Source organism: Mastigoproctus giganteus, chromosome 10 (genome assembly GCF_048544385.1).
Source record: "Mastigoproctus giganteus isolate SK-2022 chromosome 10, ASM4854438v1, whole genome shotgun sequence".
Lineage (NCBI taxonomy): Eukaryota > Metazoa > Arthropoda > Arachnida > Uropygi > Thelyphonidae > Mastigoproctus > Mastigoproctus giganteus.
The window spans coordinates 167,198,940-167,220,926 of record NC_143584.1 but is presented as its reverse complement, the minus strand read 5'-3'; the positions used below and the strand labels follow the sequence as shown (position 1 = coordinate 167,220,926).

At 35.3% G+C, this 21,987-nt stretch overlaps 1 protein-coding gene across 6 annotated transcripts in view; it reads left to right on the top strand.

The window, feature by feature from the left end:
- Nipped-A (Transcription-associated protein Nipped-A) overlaps positions 1 to 21,987 on the top strand; it is a 1,216,281-nt gene that overhangs the window by 168,393 nt on the left and 1,025,901 nt on the right. For all 6 annotated transcript variants that reach the window (XM_090382460.1, XM_090382459.1, XM_090382462.1 and 3 more), the window contains one exon: positions 3,151 to 3,242. In XM_090382460.1, the coding sequence (XP_090238586.1) occupies positions 3,151 to 3,242 (92 nt within the window). The remainder of the gene's footprint in view (positions 1 to 3,150; positions 3,243 to 21,987) is intronic.

Below are 21,987 nucleotides of genomic sequence, written 5' to 3'. Positions count from 1 at the left end.
ATTCACATGCTTGCAAGAGAAATTCCCAAGACTCAGTAGAGAGAAGATTAAGGCAAGCATTTTCATTGGTCCACAAATAAGGCAACTTTTCAAAGAACGAACAGTTCAAATGTGTCCTTAGTGATAGCAAGAAATCAACATGGAAAGCCTTTCGAAACATTTTGACTGATTTTCTAGGAAATGTTAAAGCCAGCAACTACAGGCAGCTTGTGGAAGAGCTCATTACTTATGAAAAACTGGGGTGCAACATGTCATTGAAGATAAATTTCTTGCGCCCACAACTGGATTTCTTCCTGCCAAACTGTGGTGCCATTGGCGATGAACACGATGAGCGCTTCCATCAAGACATCACAGTGATCAAACAAAGACACAAAAGCAAATGGAGTGCCACCATGTTAGCCAATTATTGTTGGATGGTGACAGGGATGTTCTCGAAGCTGAATACAAGCGAAAGGTAAAAAGGTCCTCTGATTGATACAGGTATGTTTGTAGCTATATCTTACTACCATATAAATAAAGAATACCTTTTATAATTATAAAAAACTACTTTTTTCAAAAACAAGAGCCAATCTGCCATTTTAAGCACTATTTCTGTGTTTAGCACCCCAAAATCTATAATGTAAACTTACTTTCATGCCCATAACAAGAAATGATGCAAAATTTTTTGTTGTTCAGTGTTATTTAACAAATTCAGTTATTAAGATTTTTGATTATAAAAGATTTTACTATATTAAGAACAGTGGCGCGCGCAGCGCGCACACACACACACACACACACACACACACACACACACACACACACACACACACACACACACACACACACACACACATGTGTGGTTTGTAAAATAGATAAAGTGTCTGTGGAAATGGAAAGTACACACTGTGCCTGAACTATGAGAAGTTTAAGGGATAGTCAAAAGTGGAAGTGAAGTAGTGGTTAAACAGGTGAAAGAATTTGAAAAATCTAGTACCAATATGAACTGGGACTGAGGAAGCAAAAAAAATAAATAAATAAAATAAAATAACAAAGAAATGAATAAGTAAATAAATAACACTATATTCAGATATGGGAGGGCAATTTTAGCAGGAGGTCGAATCAGGGGATGGCAAATATGCAAAATTTGAATATAGTAGATGAAAATATTATACATAGTCAAGAAATACAACAGGGGTGTCTGATTCATGGACTCATGTCCATGTATCAGGCACTGCTATCCAAACTTGTCTGTAGTATTAGAAAAGGGGGGAAGCAAATATGCTGTCTTTATTGTAATACCAGTAGACAAGGTAGTCCTGGCGCAGTGTAAAAATAATAATGTAAATTAAAATAAATACAAATTTACAAAAGTGTAATGTGAAATATATACAAACGTGAAGTGCAGAAGGGGTGAAATATAAAATTTGTGAAGTGCGGAAGGGGTGTATTATATTTCACATTACACTTTGGTAAATTTGTATTTATTTTAATTTACATTATTATTTTTACACTGCATTGGGGGACTACCTTGTCTACTAGTATTACAATAAAGGCAGCATATTTGCTTCCCCCCCTTTTCTAATACTACAGACAAATTTGGATACGCAGTGACTGATACATGGTCAGGAATAGTTCCCTGTTGAATTTCCTGACTATGTATCATATTTTCATCTACTATATTCAGATTTTGCATATTTGCCATCCCCTTATTCGACCTCTTGCTAAAATTGCCCTCCCATATCTGAATATAGTGTTATTTATTTACTTATTTATTTCTTTGTTATTTTATTTTATTTATTTATTTTTTTTGCTTCCTCAGTCCCAGTTCATTTTTGTACTAGGCTTTTCAAATTATTTCACCTGTTTAACCACTACTACACTTCCACTCTTGACTATCCCATAAACTTCTCTTAGTTCAGGCACCGTGTGTACTTTTCATTTCCATTTTCACAGACACTTTATCTATTTTACAAACCACACATTATTTATATCCTTTTGCTTCCTTTACTGCTGCACTGCACATTTTGGAGCATTAGACATACGATAACTTTTGTTATTTTCCTTTTTCTGCTTATTTTGCTTCTTAACAGTTGTATATTACTACTATTTATACTACTATATATATATAATATATATTTATATATTATTATATATATATAATATTGATAAAAAAAAATAGGATTTAATCACATTACTGAATGACTAAGCAAGCAAGAAAAAATATATTAAATTATTAAGCTGGGTTATGGATCTGGGGCACTACTAGTTATAGTAGAAATACCCAGCAGCCATAATGAAATATAGACAAATGTTTATTTTCAGTGTATTGGGTAAGGGTGCTGACCTGTCAAGCACCCTTACCCAATACACCAATATACACGTATACATCATAGCCAACCCGACAGCGGACTATTGGCTTTCTTCTTTGGGTCTCCGACTTTACTCTGTAATCACCACACGTAGCTAACTTCACTGATTCCGGTCTAAGCAAACAGTAAGTTGGCATTAACCTGACTTTATTCTGTAATCTTAAGTTACTTTGTTTAAATTTCATGCTGTATTTTGCCTTCTTTTTGAATTCAAACTTTCATTCATTTTTCCTTTAACTAGATTTAATTGACATTGTTTTAGCTTTTTAGCTCTATGTTACACTACTATATATTTATTTTTATTTATGTTTGAATTTTATATTCCTTCTTTTTGGTCTCTGTCAGGTCGATTATGATGTATATGTTTCACATGTATACATCATAACAGAAACAGAGACCCTGATTATTGCGGTGGCTCCTATGGTTTTGGCTGCTGACCCTTTGAAGAAGTAGTTAAAGCCCTAGGACACTACTTTAGGTACCATCGTTATTATCATTATTATTTTTATGTTTATCTAATTTAATTGCAGGTTATTTGCTTTTACCTTGCTGGATTCTCAATTTTTCCATGATAATTACAATTGACAAGTCAACACCATACCCAATACTGAAAATAAATATGTCTTTATTATATATATATATATATATATATATATATATATATATATATATAAGTAGCTACCAGCTTATCCTATATGAAATATATCTTACCTATTTTACTAATTGTACTTAAACTATACAAAAAAAAAAAAAAATATATATATATATATATATATATATATTTTTTAAATCTTTAATCAAGGGCCGTGACTTGCTAATGAGGATGCTTGAAGTATTTGCTTTAAAGTTCAAGACTATAGCCAAGTTGCAGCTTCCAATTTTGATGCAAAAATTGTAAGTGTAAATTTTAAAATAATAAGGCAAATTTTCAAATAGTATAATTAACATCAAACGTTATATGAAATAAATTGAAAAAAGCTGTTTTAACGTAATGGTATATTTCTTTAACTAATTATTTCAGGTGAAAGGCTGTAACAGGAGAGATCTCACTGTAACAATGTATGAATGATCATTGAGTTCATCCTTGTATTTCAGATTCTATAGGCTATACCCTTAGTTTTGCATTGAAATTAGTTGTTGAATTTTCACCATTGAGAGGTGAAATTGAGGACAACTTTGAGAGATGTTAAATTTATTTCTCACTTTATACACAGTACTGAGACAATTTAAAAAATAAAAAGCAAGTGTTCAACAAAAGAATTTATTATGGAAATCATTCAGATGTAACAAATATATGAAGTCCCCATGGGATTTCATATATTTGTTACATCCCTTTTAATTGTGCTAAATGCATTCTTGAAATTGCTCCAGAATTATCTCCTTGAGATGGTTGGTCACAATTTTTTTGACTATTTTGAGTAGTATGAAAGGAAAATGATTTCAGCTTCATTTTTAACTTTGGAAAGAGAATGAAGTTAACTGGAGCCTTGAGTTAATCTGGTGGATGGGGAGGGGGGGTGTTGATCTCACTACCTCCTTTTTGCAGTGGAAATCTTTGAAAAATGAATGTAGACTGTGCAGGTGCATTGCTGTGCTAAAAAACCAGTTGTTTTCATGATAGTCTGATCTAACCCACTGAATTTTTGCAACAATTGTTCCATGGCTGTTTTATTTAGAAGTTATGAATTGGTTGCTGTAAAGGATCATTGTAGTTTTACATTTTAAAAATCCATTTCTAAAATTACATTCTCTTAAATTTCTTACAGCTCTCTGACTGCTTTGATATTGGTGAATTACTACTGATATATTATTTCTTTTAAACCCTCCCCAACAGCAGTATTATTGTTGGCAATCTTTTCAACAAGTGTTGAAAATTGCCACCTTTTTCTCTAATGCATGCATATATTCTTTTTTTTTCCATGTTTGAAGCCACTTTTCATAGCTCTAGAAGACTTTTTAATTGCTCTTGTAACATTGATTTTCAGCTCCTTCAGATAACTCCAGAGCAAATTTGGAGATGACAAATTTGCTGATGTTGATGGCAACATTTCTCTAGAAATTAGATGCTCATCAAAGAATTGTCACAGATGGGACGTTGTTTCAGACATGCAGATTTTTGCACACTTGCACCAAGAATTGTATTAATTCATTCACCCTGAGGAATGAAATGACCATGTGACAAATATATTTATATACATCATATTCACAACTATTACAATTACCTAAACTGGGTTGTGAAACTTCTCAATCACCTTGTATATTAGCATTAGTAGAGGCATTTGATGCAAGAAAGCAAGCTTATGCAGCATCAGCCAAAAAAAAAAAAATAAAGTAAAATAAATAAATAAAAAATATCCACTTCCACTTCACCCCTCTGTTCGTTCGAAATACCTGTCCAGCTGAGCCTTAAACTTATTTAGGCTATCAACTTCCACGACAAGGGATGGAAGTCTGTTCCACCTACCAACCACCCGCTGGCTAAAAGGCAAATTTCCGCACATCTATCCTACATCTGTCTTTCCTCAATTTGAACTTATGCCCTCTCAAGTGATTATTCTGAGCAAGAGGAAGAATCCCATCAGCATTGAGCATGCTCAAACCATTCAAGGCTTTGTACATCTCTATCAGATCACCTCGCTGGTGCCTAGTCTTCAGACACTGTAATTCGCAAAACTTAAGCCTTTCTTCGTAAGAGCACCCCTTTGTTCCGTTCACTAATCTTTGTTCCATTCACTGTACTTGTTCCAGCAGCTCTACATCCTTCTTGAAATGAGGCCTCCAGGCCTGTATACAGTACTCTAGGTGTGGCCTGACCATTGCCTTATACAAGGGAATAATCACCTCCTTATCCCTGCTAGAAAAATTCCTATATATCATTGACAATACACCATGAGCTACTCTTGCAGCCCGTCTGCACTGCTCAGAGAACTTCATATCTGCCTGCACAACCACCCCCAGGTCCTTTTCATTCTCTACCACTGTCAGTGTAGTAGCACAGAGTTGATACGTTGCTCTGGGGTTGCTGTTTCCCATATGTAGTACTTTACATTTGTCAATGTTAAACTTCATTTGCCACCTCTCAGCCCATCTGCTCAACCTTTCCAGATCCTGTTGCAGCAGCATAGTGTCAGTAGTGTCCTTGACAACCCTGCCAAGTTTCGTATCATCTCCAAACTTGGACATTAAGCCTGATGTACCATCATCAATATCATTTATAAATACAGAGAACAATAAAGGACCCAATACTGAACCCTGAGGGACTCCACTAATAACATTAGTCCACGATGAGCAGTGTCCATTGATTACCACTCTCTGTCTTCTCCCCCTCAACCACCCCTTTATCCATAGCAGCAATTTGCCTCCAATGCCACACTACTCCAATTTATGCAGCAGTCTTCCATGTGCAACAGTATCAAAAGCCTTTCTAAGATCCAAGTATATAATATCAAAGTTATTCCCTGCATCCAGTTCTTTTGTGACTGCATCATAGTATCCAATTAAATTGGTTAGGCAAGACTTCCCCTTAACAAAACCATGCTGTGTCCGAGCTATAACCAAAGTCTTGTCTAGATGATCCTGCAGTGCTTCTTTAACCAGTGCCTCCATTAATTTCCGGGAACAGAAGTTAAACTCACAGGTCTATAATTACTTGTGTCAGCCTTTGATCCTCCCTTGTGAATTGGGGTCACATTTGCACATCTCCAGTCCATGGGTACCTCCCCTGAGTCCAAGGAAGCTCTCATAATTATGGCTAAGGGTTTGCTTACTTCCTTTGCTGCCTCCTTTAATATAACTGGATAGATCCCATCCACCCCAGGTCCCTTTCTTGTGTTTATCTTCAACAATTTCTCCTCCACTTTACTCTCAGTTATTACAAGATTCTCTAGCTTACTGCTAGAGTTGAATACACCTCTGGCATTCCCCTTGCTGAATAACTCCTCATGTGTGAATGTCGATGCAAAATATTCATTTAGTTTGTTAGCTACCTGAGCAGGGTCATCAACAGTTGACCCATCGATATCAAGTGGACCAATCTGATTCATCCCCTTCCTTCTAGAGTTTACATAAGTAAAGAACTCTTTGCTGTTTTTCTTCGCATCCCTTGCCAAGGATCTCTCGTAATCTGCCTTCGCCGCCGACTGGGCTAGCCAGGTATGTAAAGTGCCTGCCTGGCAACCCAAAGGTCGCGGGTTCGATTCCCGCCTCGGGCTTGGATCACAGTAAAATGCAAAAACTTTGGGAGGTGCAATATGGCCATAGAAGCTGAAGCACCAACTAACAAAAAAAAAAAAAAAAAAACTGCCTTTGCCTGCTTAACCTCCTTTGTAACTTGGTTACAGATCAACTTGTATCTATCATAGGCTTCTGTGTCACGTGTTAATCTGTATGTATCCCATGCATTTTTCTTCTCTGTCATATGCCTCATTAGTTCATCTGACATTCATTTAGGCCTAAACCTTGAACAGTATTTCTTAGTTGGTATGTAAAGCCCAGTAGCTTGCAAGATAAGTTCTTTGAATGCTTCCCATTTTCAATTTGCTGTTGGTAACATCATCAGTTGATCCCACTGTATAGAATTTAAATACTGTCTCAGACCATCGTAGTTGCCTTTACGAAAGCAATACCCCTTCTCTTTACCCCTAATGGTAGTTACCTCTTTGAGTAACTCCCACTTCAGAACACTGTGATCACTGCCACCTAGTGGTTCATTTATCTGCAGATTCTTAATGCATGAAGAATCACTACTGATAATCAAATCAAGAGTATTACTCCCTCTAGTTGCCTCCCGAACATGCTGATGTAGAAAACAATCATCCAATAAATCCACAAAAGCCTTGGTAGTGTGTGAGTGACCAGCCCCCAAATTCCAGTCAATATCTGGGAAATTAAAATCCCCCATTATAAGACTCTGATTTACTGCCCCACTCTATTTCTCTGTACAGTTTCTTATTATACTCATCAGAGTCATTAGGCCTATAGCACACTCCTACTCTCAATTTTGATCTCTCAATGCTTATGTCACACCAAACTGACTCAACACTGCACTGTCCATTGATGTCGACTGGCTTCACTTCCTTGGATTTTATGTGGTTCTTAACTAATAGCATAACCCCTCCTCCCTTCCTATCCTGTCTATCCTTTCTGTAGACATTGTACTCCCCAAATTCCAGTTCTGCATTCCTTATATCTGTGTGACACCACGTCTCTGAAATCCCCACGATATCTGCCTTTGATGTTTTGAGCAATAACTCAAATTCATCAAATTTATTTACTAAACTCCTAGCATTGGTGTACACGCAAGTATACATGCACCTGCTCTTCCTCCTAGTCACCCTAACACAACCCATGTGTCTACTTGTACCCCCATGATTCCCAGCAGTCTCTGAAATATCCTGCATCTTATTTTCCAGGCTGCTGCTCATTCCAATAGAAGCAGTGCAAGAATCACTTTCTCCTCTGCCAGTGGCTACTGTTAATCTATTAGTCCTTGTATCCCTCCAATATATATATATATATATATATGAGACTGTTCAATAAAGAATGATCATAATTTTTTTTTTGATGCGAAAACATCTTTGGCAGCATCTACTAAATTTTGTATATATATATATGAGGCTGTTCAATAAAGAATGATCATAATTTTTTTTTTTGATGCAAAAACATCTTTGGCAGCACTACTAAATTTTTTTAGACTGAAGTAAAACCAATTGGTAATGAAAATGTGAGACGGAAATGATGTCACTTCCTAAATAATGCTAATTCAGTTACTAATGTTGATTCGGTAGAGTAAGTAGCAGGCATAAACATTAAATGTTACGTCATTCATACTAAATATTTTGGACAGAAATAAACCCAATTAGTAATTAAAATGTGAGGACAGAAATGACACAAATGACATCACTTCCTAAATGGTGCTAATGACACTAACTCAGTCACTAACATTGATTCAGTAGAGTAAGTAGCAGGTGTGAGCATAAAACATTACATCATTTATAAATTTGGTTCTAGCTGTTTAATTTTAAAAATTTAAACAGTTTTGATTTTTGTCAAAGATGTTTTCACATAAAATAAAACATTTTTTGTGCGTACAGGGTACACATGCGATTTTTTTCACAACATACCTTTATTAATCATTAATAATTTGATGGTCCTTTTCAAAGTTAGTCCCCATTTGATGAAATGCACTGCCATTCTGCATCATACTGTTCCTTGCCTGTTGTGTCCATTGTTACGTAGGCAAAACTGAACAGGCATAAACATGACCAACCAACAAGATCATACTGTTTGCACGAGTCAACTGTACAGTTGCTGTGCAATGCAGCTTGGTTTGGTCTTAAATTCTGCAGCTCAGCAAGAAATTGTAAGCAGTACAGTTGTTCATGAAAAATTATGATCATTGAAGGAGTTTACTTATGCATGACATAGCCGAGTGGTCAGGAGCGAGAGTGCATAGCACGAGTTCCTCGTGTGGATTGGGGTTCAAGCCTGTGACTACTAAATACGATATTTGTATTGACGATTTATTGTAAACTCTACTGACTTGGTTGTTGTGCTGGAGTATAAACAGAAAATTTTTAAAATTTTATTAATGCACACATCATTTCTACTACCAAAGTAGTTTTAATGTATAGTTTTAATTATATCTCATATTGTGAATACCTTCACGAGTCGCCATGGTATTGCACTATCTCGAATAAGTAGTGCTTCACCTATGGAGAAGACTAAAGTATAAAGTGTGTTAGTTGTCTGATGGCAACAAGGGTTCCCCCCCATTTTCGCATTGTATTCTTTGAGTGACACAGAAGTCTGTGGAGGCCAGAAATTTAAAAAATTGTGTGGGGAGTGGACTGTTGTGTAGTGTTTATTTATTCTGACCAATTAGCCGTTGGGCCCCTATTGGGACCCACCATTACCCACACTTTGCCACGAGGAAGCAGGTTAGGCACCCAGTAGATTATTTAAATACTATGGCAGGCTCCACCACCTTATTTCCAAGGATTTCAGTTGCAAGGCCTTAAAAAAAGGGGGGGGGGTGCACTAGAATTTGGCCAAAAGAAATTTACAAGAAAGCTGTAGGATTTAAATGTTGATTAAAATTTAGCAGCATTGTTAGGGGGTGTACTCGGTCAGTTTAGTGAGAGAGGGGGAAGACAGAAGACTGGGGCGAAACATAGAAGGATAGGGATGATAGAGTAGGCATCCTCAAAGAGTTCAGTGGAGACAAGCCACCACCAGGTAAAGTATGGGGGAGGCAGAGAGGGGAGGGAGGGTAGGAGACAGAGACCTGTCTCCTCCCTTGCTGGTCTGGGGATGGGGTTTTAAAGGGAACTGGGTTAGAGTACCCAGTTCAGATTGCCAATGGTGTGTCGGCAGCAATGCTGCAGAATGTCTTTGTCGGTGATGGTTGTCATGTCCATGTAGTGTCGAATCCAGTAGGACGGTCAAACTGCCCATCTTGCTCCGGGGGTGAAATATGTTAGCTGGCATTGGGGAACCCACCAGGCAAAGGGACAGGGGAGAGACACATTTACTTCATTCATAATGTTCATTCTCACTCTACTTGCTTTCTGTATATAATAAAGAGTCCTTCTTCTTACCTTTTTTTTTTATATTTTATACTTAGATTTTATAATTTTTTTTTCCCTTCCAAGTTTTATATATATATATATATATATTTAAATAATGGCTTAAAAGTTTAAGCCATTACCTTTACCTTTACTTCTCTTACCTTTACTTCCCCCTCCCTGTTTGTTTATTTTTACGTTATTTTATGTTAATTTTTCGCTCTACATTTTTTGCCGTACTACTGGCTTATGTTTTATTTTGAATTATCGGATATATATATATATATCTGCCATCCATAGTTCATTATTCGTCTATATAAACTGGTTAAGATTACTTTCGTCAGTAGTGTGGCTTTGCACTGGAGTGCTTGTATCTGTTCTATTTTTAATTTTCGCTGCATCAGGACCACCACTGTTCAATTCCCCTGCATTGGTGGTTCGATCTGGGGATCGGGTGGCGGACTGATCTTTCGATTGATTCTCCTTTGCGGCGATTTGTCTGGCGTTCGAAATTCAGCGATTCCCTGACCATTATTGGCCTTGTGGTCCTCTGTTGAGATGGGGCGTAATGGTCAGTCTATTTTTGGTTTATTTTTGTTTTGTTTTATTGTAGTGGTTTACATCTCTGTTGGTGATATTTCACATAAATTTGGACCTGGTGCCCGTCAGAGGAGGCACCGTTAAATTTCTATTTAATTGGCTTTTAAAACTCAATGAATTATTATTCGTACGTTTAAATTTTCTAAATTATTTTAGAGAGTTTCTGCTGCAATATTTTTACTCTTGTTACCCCTCTCTTCCCTCCTTGCTTGGTTTGAGTGAATTTAGGTTTAATTTCGACTTTTTTTGCTCTTGTCTTGCCATACTGCTGGCATTATTTTATTTTTATCCTTATTCTAATTTATTTGTATGGTTATATTTCAAGCATCATGTAGAGGAATATGCTTTTTGCTGCCTCTGATGTATGCTGTAGCCTTTTTATTTTTATTATGAAAGATTCCGTTTCCAAATATATTTAAACGTTATTCAAATATATGTATAATTGTGTGTGTGTGTGTGTGTGTGTGTGTGTGTGTGTGTGTGTGTGTGTGTGTGTGTGTGTGTGTGTGTGTGTGTGTGTGTGTGTGTGTACACACACACTTGGTCGTGGACTTACGACCTATGCAACTTACAACCGGCCACACTTACGACCGCAAAAAAAAAAAAAAAAATAAACAATAAATAAATTAATAATAAATCAGGAAGTCACTACTCAGGACACCCATAACCCAGGTGAGGAGGCACATCGATGACGGGAGGCCTGAGGACAGCACCAGGCACATACACTCAGTTGCTCTCTCTCACATACACCCAGTCGCTTTCAAGCATCTGTTGTGTGTGGTGTATTAATTAAAATTCTACTGAAATGCGCATAAAATGTTTAGTAAAAGGAAAATGCCTTCATCTACATAGACGCCAGCTAAGAAGTCAAGGAAAACTATTGATTTAGAGTGTAAAATGAAAATTATCCAGCAGTATGAAGGCGGAAAGGAAGTTAATACGATAGCACGTGACTTGAAGTTATCACATTCCATGGTATCGACGATACTTAAGGACAAAGAAAGAATTCGGGAAGCTGTGAAAGGTTCTTCACCTATTAACTCTACAATTTTAACCGAACAATGACAGGAACCCATCCATGAAATGGAGAAATTGTTGTTTATGTGGATGGAAGATTTAATACAAAAAAATACACCCCTGAGCCTTCACACAGTGCAAGCAAAGGCTAGAAGTTTGTTTCAGAGTTTAAAATCATGCGCCGGACATGATTATGCAGAAGATTTTCAGGCTAGTACTGGGTGGTTTAAGCGTTTTCAAAAAAGATTTGCTTTGCATAATGTCTCTTTAAATAAACATCTCCTACCTCAACCCAAGAACATGACCCTGACGATGCACAACCCAGCACAAGCAAAGATTAAAACTTGATTTTGTAAATTTCATTTGTATTAATTTTTACATTAATTTTAGATTGTATTTTTGTGTTTACAGTACATTACGTACAGTATTATTTTTCACATTATGTACAATATAATTATAGATTGTAGTTTTGTTTTTTTATAAACAGTATGAATAATAAACCAATTAAAATGTAGAGAACGTTTGAATTTAACCTCATAGAGAGAGATAGCCTAGGCATAGAAACGTATGCCTAGTTTCGCTAAGTAAAAGATAAAAACACTGTATTTAAAATGAAAAATAAAAGATGATAAAAATTTAAGATTATAAAAATAAATTATAAAGATGATAAAAAGATTAGAAAGGTTAAAAAATACTGTTAATAAATATGGCCGACATACAACCAGATCGACTTACGACCTGTCAGTCAGAACAGAAGTCGGTCGTAAGTCGATGACCAACTGTGTGTGTGTGTGTGTAATATATATAGTAGTAGTAGTGGCATGTGATGCAAGAAAGCAACTGTATGAGCTTATGCAGCATCAGCCAAAAAAAATAATAATAATAAAAAAAAATAAAATAAAAAAATCACACCATTCCCTCCAAATGCCTGTTCAGTTCCTCCTTAAATTTATTCAACCTATCAACTTCCACAACGACAGATGGAAGTTTGTTCCAGCAATTAACCACCCGCTGGCTAAAGGCAAATTTCCGCACATCTATTCTACATCTGTCTTTTCTTAATCTGAATTTATGCCCCCTTAGGTTCGTAATCTGAACAAGTGTAAGGTACCCATCAGAATTCAGCGTGCTCAACCCATTCAAGGCCTTATATACCTCAATCAGATCACCACGCAGGTGCCTAGTCTCCAGCCACTGCAGTTTGCAGAACTTAAGCCTCTCTTGGTAAGAGGATCCCTTCATTCCCCTCACCAATCTTGTTGCCCTTCTCTGTACACGCTCAAGTAAATCTACATCTTTCCTAAAATTAGGCCTCCAGACCTGTACGCAGTACTCAAGGCGTGGCCTGACCATTGCCTTATACAGAGAGGCAATCACCTCCTTCTCCCTGCTAGCAAAATTCCTATATATCATTGACAAAACCCCTGCCCTGGCAGCCTGTCTGCATTGCTCAGAAAACTTCATATCTGACTGCACAATTACTCCCTGCACAATTACTCCCAGTGACAACTAAGTCACTGTTGTGACTTAGTTGTATGTTTCTATAATTTGTAACATCTTTTATGCTCAAATTCACTCTCTTTCTGGTCACTGACATTTTTTTGCAGGTAGTAAAATTTAAAACAGAGTAAAAAAATAAAATAAGCTTCAATCAATTACAAAGCACACGGCACGCACAAATTGGAACTAACACATGCGTAAGTGAGATACAGAGTTAAAAGTTTACGAAGTTTAGATATAGGAATGAGCAGATTCTGAAAATTTGTTTTTTATATGATTGAAAATTTCAGTGAAGGGGAAACACATTTCACCATAATAACATAAAAACACACGCAATTCCAGCTATCGATATTATCGCAAATGCAATAAGATCAAGTTTACTACCCATTTATAACAGATTGCACAAAGAAGCCCAATGTACCAAAAACTGCAATTTTTATTGTTTTATGGTTGTGATCTTCAGAAATGTGCTTTAGAAAAATATCACAAGGCATTTTTAAAATTGGTTCTTATAACCAAAGATGTGATTCTAATAAACAATGAAAGTTTAGTGCATTTTATTGATTTGAATTGGTTCTTTGATATTTGCTTCTATAAAACGGCTGATTCTATTAACCTGTGATCACTATAAACGCCGCTTATTGTATATATATGCACGTGTTCTTATTCTTAGTTACCCTAACACAGCCCATGTATTTTCTTCCATGATGACCCATAGCAAAGCCTTAAATCCCAGACACCTTGCTTTCTAGGCTGCTGCATGTACCAATAGTAGCAATGCAAGAATCACTTTCACCTCTGCCTGCAGCTCTAGTTAAACTATTATTCCATGTATCCCCCCCCAAGCTAGCAATTTTTCCACCCACATATCACTGCCTTGATAATATCAGCAAATATTCTTGTACCCCTTCTATTCAGGTGTATTCCATCCCTATAAAAACAGTCTCTCCTGTTAACCAGCACAGACCATGCTGTGAAAAATTCTACCCCCATGAGCCTTGCACAACCTCTCCAGTACCGAATTGATTCATAAGGCCCTCATCATATGTTATATGATGAGAGCTCTCATCATATCTGTCTTGGCAGGATTGCAGACACTTTCAAATTCAGTTCTAACTCATGACTTTTTTGCCAACATTGTGCTGTACTTGTTAAGCAAATCCTCAGATATCTTACTTTTAATATCAGTGCCAATATGTACAAAAATATCACCTTTTGTGCCCTTAAAAGATGATTTCTGCTCTACAACATCTACTTTTGCCCCCCCCCCCGGCAGACATACCCTGATACTCTTCCACCTATCCTTCTTGCACAACATAATTCATGTTTCCCTGACAATAGAATAACCGACAATAACTAGCTCCTGTGGGACCAGTGCATTCTGCCTTGAATATTGCTGCTGTGCTGTGCTGTCTGATGCACAAGAGTGAGCTCTGTCATTGATTTTACTAATAATTAAGAAGTATTCAAAGTTCAGAACTTAATGGAGCAGTGAAACTTTCTAGTGAAACTTTAAAAAAAAAAAAAACCTTTTTTTTAAAGGGATCCCAGTTCTGCAAGTGCTTTAATTTTTTTTAAATTTGTACATGTTAGTTTTTGATTTATTGTTATTTTTAAAGCTATTAGGGTTCTGCAGAAAATTTAGTTTTACAAAAAGGGTTCTGCAGGCAAAAGCAATTTGAAAAATGCTGATCTAGGTGGCCTTGTGTGGGATTCTTAATCATCGTCTTTGTGATTTTTTCCTATAGCTTAAATCATACCAACCAGTCTATAATTACTTACTTTGTTCTGTTATAACAGATATATAATTAGGTACCTTTATAGATTAGAAATGCAATGGTACTTCTCCAATTCCAAAGAATTAACCCTTAGTCCAATGAAGCCTTCATAATTAACTTTAATGCACTCCCTTGCTGCTTCCTTTTAAAATAATAGTTTGTAGTCTTCTCTTAAGACAAAGGTTTTTGTAAACATCTCTGTAATTTCCATATTGCCGATTTTATATGAACTTGTTCACTAGCACAGTTTCTCTTTTCTGTGAATGGAAGTCTTTCTGTAAGGATCAGTTCCACAAAGCACCAGTTTAATGTTTACAATGATTTTCCTCATAACTTATTTAGAATCAAGTTTTATTTTCTCTTTTCTTCTATATATTTTGATATGTATAAAAACTCCTTGTCCCCTTTCCTTACTCTTTTAGTCAGTGAATTCACATAATAACCAATGCTAGCCAACCTAGTAGTATAAAGAGTATTAAATAATAATATTGAAGTATTGGTTAGACTGACAGGGTTGAGTATAAGAAGTCACTGACTAGAAAAAATCAAAAAAAATGGGGACAATGTTTTACATTTAACAAAATATAAAGAAGCTAAGTGCAAATCAGATTGACTAGAGTAACAGTTGTGGAAAAGTCAACAGCATAGCTGATGTAACCAATGAATTCGGTCAGTGCTTCCAAAACGTACAGACAACTGGCATTTCTGTTTCTGGAACATCACTGGATGTTTTCCATTGTGAACTAGTTGAATTCAACTTTTGCGTTGGATAGTTGAAATTTCATCCAATCTTTGTCCTTTCAGCTTCATTTTGAGTTTGGTATAGAGATTAAGTGAACACAGAGGGTGGAGTACTACCCAAAGGGTTTTTTTTTTTTTTTTTTTTGAAGTATTGTCATTGTGGAGGAAACCATCCACCATTTTCAAACAGCTGGTGGTGTTTTTCATAATTTTTTACCTCAGTTAGATTGAGAACCTTTGTGTTAGGCCTGGTCTATCATTTGACCATTCTGAACAAATTCATAATGAAAGAATGATCTGAATTTAGAAAATAATAAGCAACTTTTTTTCAAATTTGACTGAACCCATCATGATTTTGGTTGGGGCAAGTTTGGTGACTTCTATTAGTATGACAGGAATTTCATTTTAAGATCATAGCCACAAACCCATATAATATAATGCAGTTTGATGAAATTAGGGTCCATTTCCAGCCTTATTTTCAGCTCTTCTTGCACTTTTTCGGTGGTAAACCTTTTAGTTTTCATTTAACAAATTTGAAACAAATTTTGGTGACACATCACAATTAAAATCACACCAGGGTTTTAATCAGAATTGCCTAGCACAAACCAAAGGACTGCCAGTTCATCAGCAATTTTTCAAATGATTAAGTGCTGATTTTTCACAGTCTTTGGTAACCATTTTTGGTAACCATTGCTTGAAGTTGACCTGAATGTTGGCCATTTTTAACCGATTCTTGGCAATTTTCAAAACATTCCATTCACTTTTAGCAATATCCTTATTAAACAAGCATCACAAAATTTAGTTCTTAACATTTGGAGGATTTCTGTTATGTTTTTCCCATTCTTAGCACAAAACTATATGCACAAATGTTCTGATTTTATATCCATTATGATTGTAACAAAGGCATAAGACATCTAAACGTCAATGTGCTCTGCTCATTACTAGTTTGATGGGATGGGGTGGGACATGACTTGAATCAATAATGTGATCATCTCTCCACTCCATTCCCCTACACTTACCCATCATCTTGGCCCTCTACTTTGTAATAAACTCTTAACACTTTTTAATTAGACTAAAATTCTCTTCATTTGAGATTGTGGCTAACTGATTTAGGGCATTTTAGAATGTTTTTGGAGAGTCATGACTAATTTTTGGCATCTCATTTCTAGAGTGGTAGTTGCAAGTCAACATTAGAGGAATGGTTTCTTAGTAAAGTTTATTTCTTTTGATATACCTTGAACACAAAGTGCTCACAATCCATCATGGTGACTGCTAGTTTTGTATGGTGGATATATCAATGTTTAAAATGTCTGCAGACCAAAAAGCCATAACACATCCCAATGTACCATCATCTATTGCTCCAGTGCCAATGCTGAAAACTTAAATTTCCAATCCAACTTCCAGAGAAGTGTCTTCAGAATTGCCTGAACAGGATAATCCTGTGTTGAACAGGAGAGTTGGAATTATCCCTCAGAAGCCTGTTCAAGTAAAATGCCACATTTTTTATTCATAACTTGTTTAAAGAGTCAAGTTTTATTTTCTTCTGTATATTTTGATATGTATAAAACTCCTTGTCCCCTGTGATACTCAAATCATGATACTCAATGACAGGGTATACCATCACTTCCTATTGTGCACTGTTCATATTAAAGACTAAAAACGTGAACCCTATAAATCAAGCATGACCAGTATAAATTGGATTTCTGTGGGGATTTCAAGGTGGATTCCTTCTACAGTTGATAAGTTGTTTCACTAAGTTCCCTTGTTTTTCTCTGTCTCTGGAACATAGCATGGTAGTTCAGCATTAGAAGAGAATGATTTCTTCCAGAATTGAGTTTCAGCCATGCATATACACAATGTAGTAAACATGCCTTGCTTACACCACTCCATAGCATGATGGGATGGGTAAATCAATTTGTTAAAGCATTGGATCCTCAAGGTGATATCTTAAAATATATATAATGTCTTTTCAAAATTTCCTAATGCAATTGTTAACTTATTTCTGCTGTCTTCCTGTTCTAGTCCAGCATGAAAATGCGAAAAATGAATACTGAATATGAGCTCTTCAAACATTATTTATACTTGTGTTTACATGAGTTATTATATAAAAATGACCTGAAAAAACATTTAAAAAAAAGTTTCAGACATATTTTAAATATTTGTTATTTATATGATTTTAGTGTGTGGTATTTCTTGAAACATTCACCAGAATGCAATCCTGGCTTGGTTCATTTATTGAAACCGAAACCATCTCACCATATTAAACAATTGGGAAGTAACTTATTTGAATGGTTTCATTGGCATAATTATTTGTTTCATTCAAAATTTCTTCAAACAAAGAATTGGTAAAAAAAAAAACAGCTGAAAATATTCAAGTTTAGTTTTTGGAATACTTGAGAATTACCCAAAATCCACAATTCGAAACAGAAAAGGGGAAATATTTGAATGAGACATCATTTACCTTTCTTGGTCTCCAGTTTGCCATATGAGCATTGGTTGATAGGTTGCCATCAATTTCTTCATTACTGCTGCAAGATATATTGTTGGGATTCAAAATAACATCATCCTCACAATTGGATAAAAGCAAATCAAATTCTTAATCTGAAAGTTCTAACAATTTTTTCACCAAAAGTGTTGATGCTGTGACTAAACATTGTTTCTGGCATAGAGTAAATACACAGTGAACACTAAAAATGAAGAAAATTACAGCCACCAGCTGTTAGTTTATATGAAATATAAATTTGATAGTATATAACAGAGCTATGGTGCTCAATATGTTCTACATTGGTATCAAGAGAAATTTACCTCAATGTGTTATGTAGAACACTTCAGTATGATACTCTCCAGAAATTAAAACGAATAAAAAATTAACACAAAATTGATTACAGTAAAAAATAAATTGAACACAATTCAAAAATTAACTAAAATTCAAAAAACAATTTTAAAAATTAATTAAAAATAAATTAAAGTTAAGTGTAAATTTGAAAAACCAAAGGGGAAGGAAAATAGTTTTTCAAATTTACGTTTAACTTTAATTGATTTTTAATTAATTTTTTTAAATTGTTTTTTTGAATTTTAGTTAATTTTTGCGTTCAATTAATTTTTTATTGTAATCGTTTTGCTTTAATCTTTTATTCATTTTAATTTCTGCAGTGTCATATGGAAGTGTTCTACGTATCATATTGAGGTAAATTTCTCTTATCCTACAAATAATGAAATATAAATAGAAGCCAGTTCAATAATTATACAAAAAGAGGGGGAATATTAGCTATATAATTTGCAAACAAAAAGGTGCACCTCACATGATATTGGACCAGAAGAGAAATTTTACAATTGTGCATGTTTATTACTTTACAATTAAGCAGATCATGGTTTCTCAAGAACTGGAAAACAAAAGGACTACCATTGTGTGAAATGCTTAGGAATCATTTCACCTCATAGTGGATGACTTTCTTCATAACATGAATGGTGAAAATTACAAACATCTGGTTGACAAGATGACTGAAAATTATGGAAAAAATAGATGTAGAATGTCACTCAAGTTCGATTACTTGTACTCTCACCTGGATTTTTTTAGGCCAAGTCTGGATGGTGTTAGTAAGGAGCATGTGAAGAAATTCCACCAGGACATAAAACAAGTAGAGAAGAGGCATTGAGGAAGCTGGGATGAAGTTATGATGGTTCTTGGTTCAGGGATGATTATGCAGACCAAAAAAAGACACTTTCAAATGTACAATTTTTAAAGATATATATATATTTTTTTGATTCATCTGAGAATAATTTACATTTTCTTTTTAGCTTGTTGTTTACCTGCAGTAAAGATTAATACTCTGTTCTATACAGAAGTTAAACATCGTTAGTAAATCTGATATTGTTGCACACTGACACTTTGCAAAAAGTATGAATAAACAAACTCAGAATCAGTATACCCAAATTCATAAAGACCAAGAAATATAAATAGGCAGAACCTCTTTGAAAATGTGTTAAAGTGTAATAATTCCCATATTGTCTTCTTAGTTGGCAGAGGCTATGTAGCATCTTAGACTGCCAGTCCTCTTTCCTGAAATTAAAATCAATGCCTTACCTTTAACAACTGAGTCCTCACTTATTATCAACACCACCTTAGCATTTCATGATTATTCTTCACAAAGGGTTCCTGTTCTGTTAACCTTATGGTACTGAACAGCTCCAGATTGTTTTGCCTGTAGTATTTTTCTTAATGTGCTGTTGCAGATAATAATCATTCATTTGATTTAAAAATTTTTACCTCTATGATGAGTTTCTCCTCAGAGTCACTCTAGTAAATATGGGACAGACTGAAATCTCCCATAACCAGGTACTCACATTTAATATAGATTTCTGGTATGTAGTCATCTCACTGTCATATTTCCTTTGTTTAATGCTACCTCACGCTACATAACTCGATCCTAGACTCGATCCTAGCATTCATCAGAGCCTAAGGTAACCCACACCACTTTCTCTCTCTCTTTCTTTCTCTCTCTCTCTAAATGGGCACATGCTTTTGTCCTGATGTAACAGTAGTCTTGGAACCCAACATGCAAAGATGACTTGTTTAAGTAGTTGTGTATTGTAATATGAATACCGTCCAGTGATATATATTTGTGATATTAGTAAGCCTTATCAGAATTATACAGCACTTTTCATGCAGTGTAGCAACAACAGTGATGATGTTTTGATCAGCCATCAACTGGAGATGCTCAGACACTCGAAGCACCAGGACCTTTATTTTTGCATGTGTTCATCTTTAAATTGTTTAAATCACTAGTTCTCATCCTAAGCTGTTTTGCTGGTGGATTTCCTAAAATTTCTACCACAGACCAGTGAAGTAATTGTAATAAATAATAATAATAAAAGTTTCACAGACCAGCAAAACTTTTCTATGGACTTGAACCAGTCTACAATCCTGCAGCTCAGGAAAAGTGTGCTATATGTAGTGAAGCAGTTCTCTTTATAACTTCCCTTTAACAATTTCTTTAATATTTAAGCCTTAATGCAATTTTTTTAAGTGGCATGGTATTGTTTTCATTTATGATTATGTCAAATACTGTAAAAGCCAAATTATCCAGTATTTGTGGGATGGCAGTTGACTGAATTTGTGGTTGGGTGAGCATTATTGGTACAGGTACCTCCACTATAAATAATGCATAGCCAACTGACATAACTCTTATAGGTGCCTATGCTATATAATGAAATGCCTTCCTTATTCTTTAATTAGGCTAAACTAGTTAATATATAGTTTGAATTCCCTTAGTCACGTAGGTTAGTTTTTTTATTTTTTTATTTGGGTATTTGGAAAGTTACAGATTAATACTCAGATAGCCTTTGCTATTGATATTTTGGCAGGAACTTGTAACTTTCATTGGGGAGCATAAAAATTTAATTTCATTAGTAGTTAAAAGTTTTGTCAGCAGTGTAATTTCTGAAATATTTTGTTGATTTAAATTCCGTGGTATATTGTAAGTTTAAATTTGTAAAGTATTTGAAAAGCTACAGCTTAATATTCAAATAGCCTTTGTTATCAATATTTTGGCAGGAACTTTCTAACTTTCATTTGGTAGCTTAAATTAACTTCTATAGTGGTTAAAGTTTTGTCAACAGTTTAATTTCTGCAGTATTTTGTTATAACATAAATTCTGTAATATATTGTAAATTTAAATTTCATAATCTTTCAAAGGTTCAAATTTTATTTAAATAATGATTGCTTCAAGATCCACTTACTATACCAAGTCCAAGGATATCAGGACTCAAACAGAAATTCCTGCGGTCATTTCTGGTATGAGTCGTGACTTTGTCATTTGTATAGCCTGTTGGCTTGTATTCTAAGACTGATCTAGTACGAGTGTACAGATTTCAAATTATATTTTGGTGCATTATGAGAAGAATTTGAGTTAATGAAGAATGAGTGCCTGCCTAGAAACAAATATAACTGGGAGCTTGTCAGGGACTTCATGACCTGCCAAGTGATGCACCTGCCAATTCAAGTCCCAGAAAAGAATAGTCAAGTGCAGACTGCTCTGGTCAAAGGTGATCTAGTTTTGTTGAGAGACTATTTTTCAGGGAAATGGTAACATTTTTTGTAATAAAGATAGGTGGTCCAGAACCAGTGTGTGTTTGCCAGGAGCAACAGTTGATGGTGTTGCCAACAGATTGTCAGATTTTAAGGGAGGTAAAGAGAGTCTCATTGTACATGTGGGGACTAATGGGTACACAACCTGACCATCTGTTGGATAAATATAGGACTACGTTGAAGAAATGCCACGAATTAGGGCAATGTGTATGTCTGAAATTCTGCCCAGACATGATAGAGGGATTACTTGAAGGGAAGGCTCTAGGAGAGAAAATGTTATCAGTGTGGCCTATGTTTTTAAGTAGAAGTAATCTGTTTTGTGGAGATGGTATTCATTTGAACAATGGTAT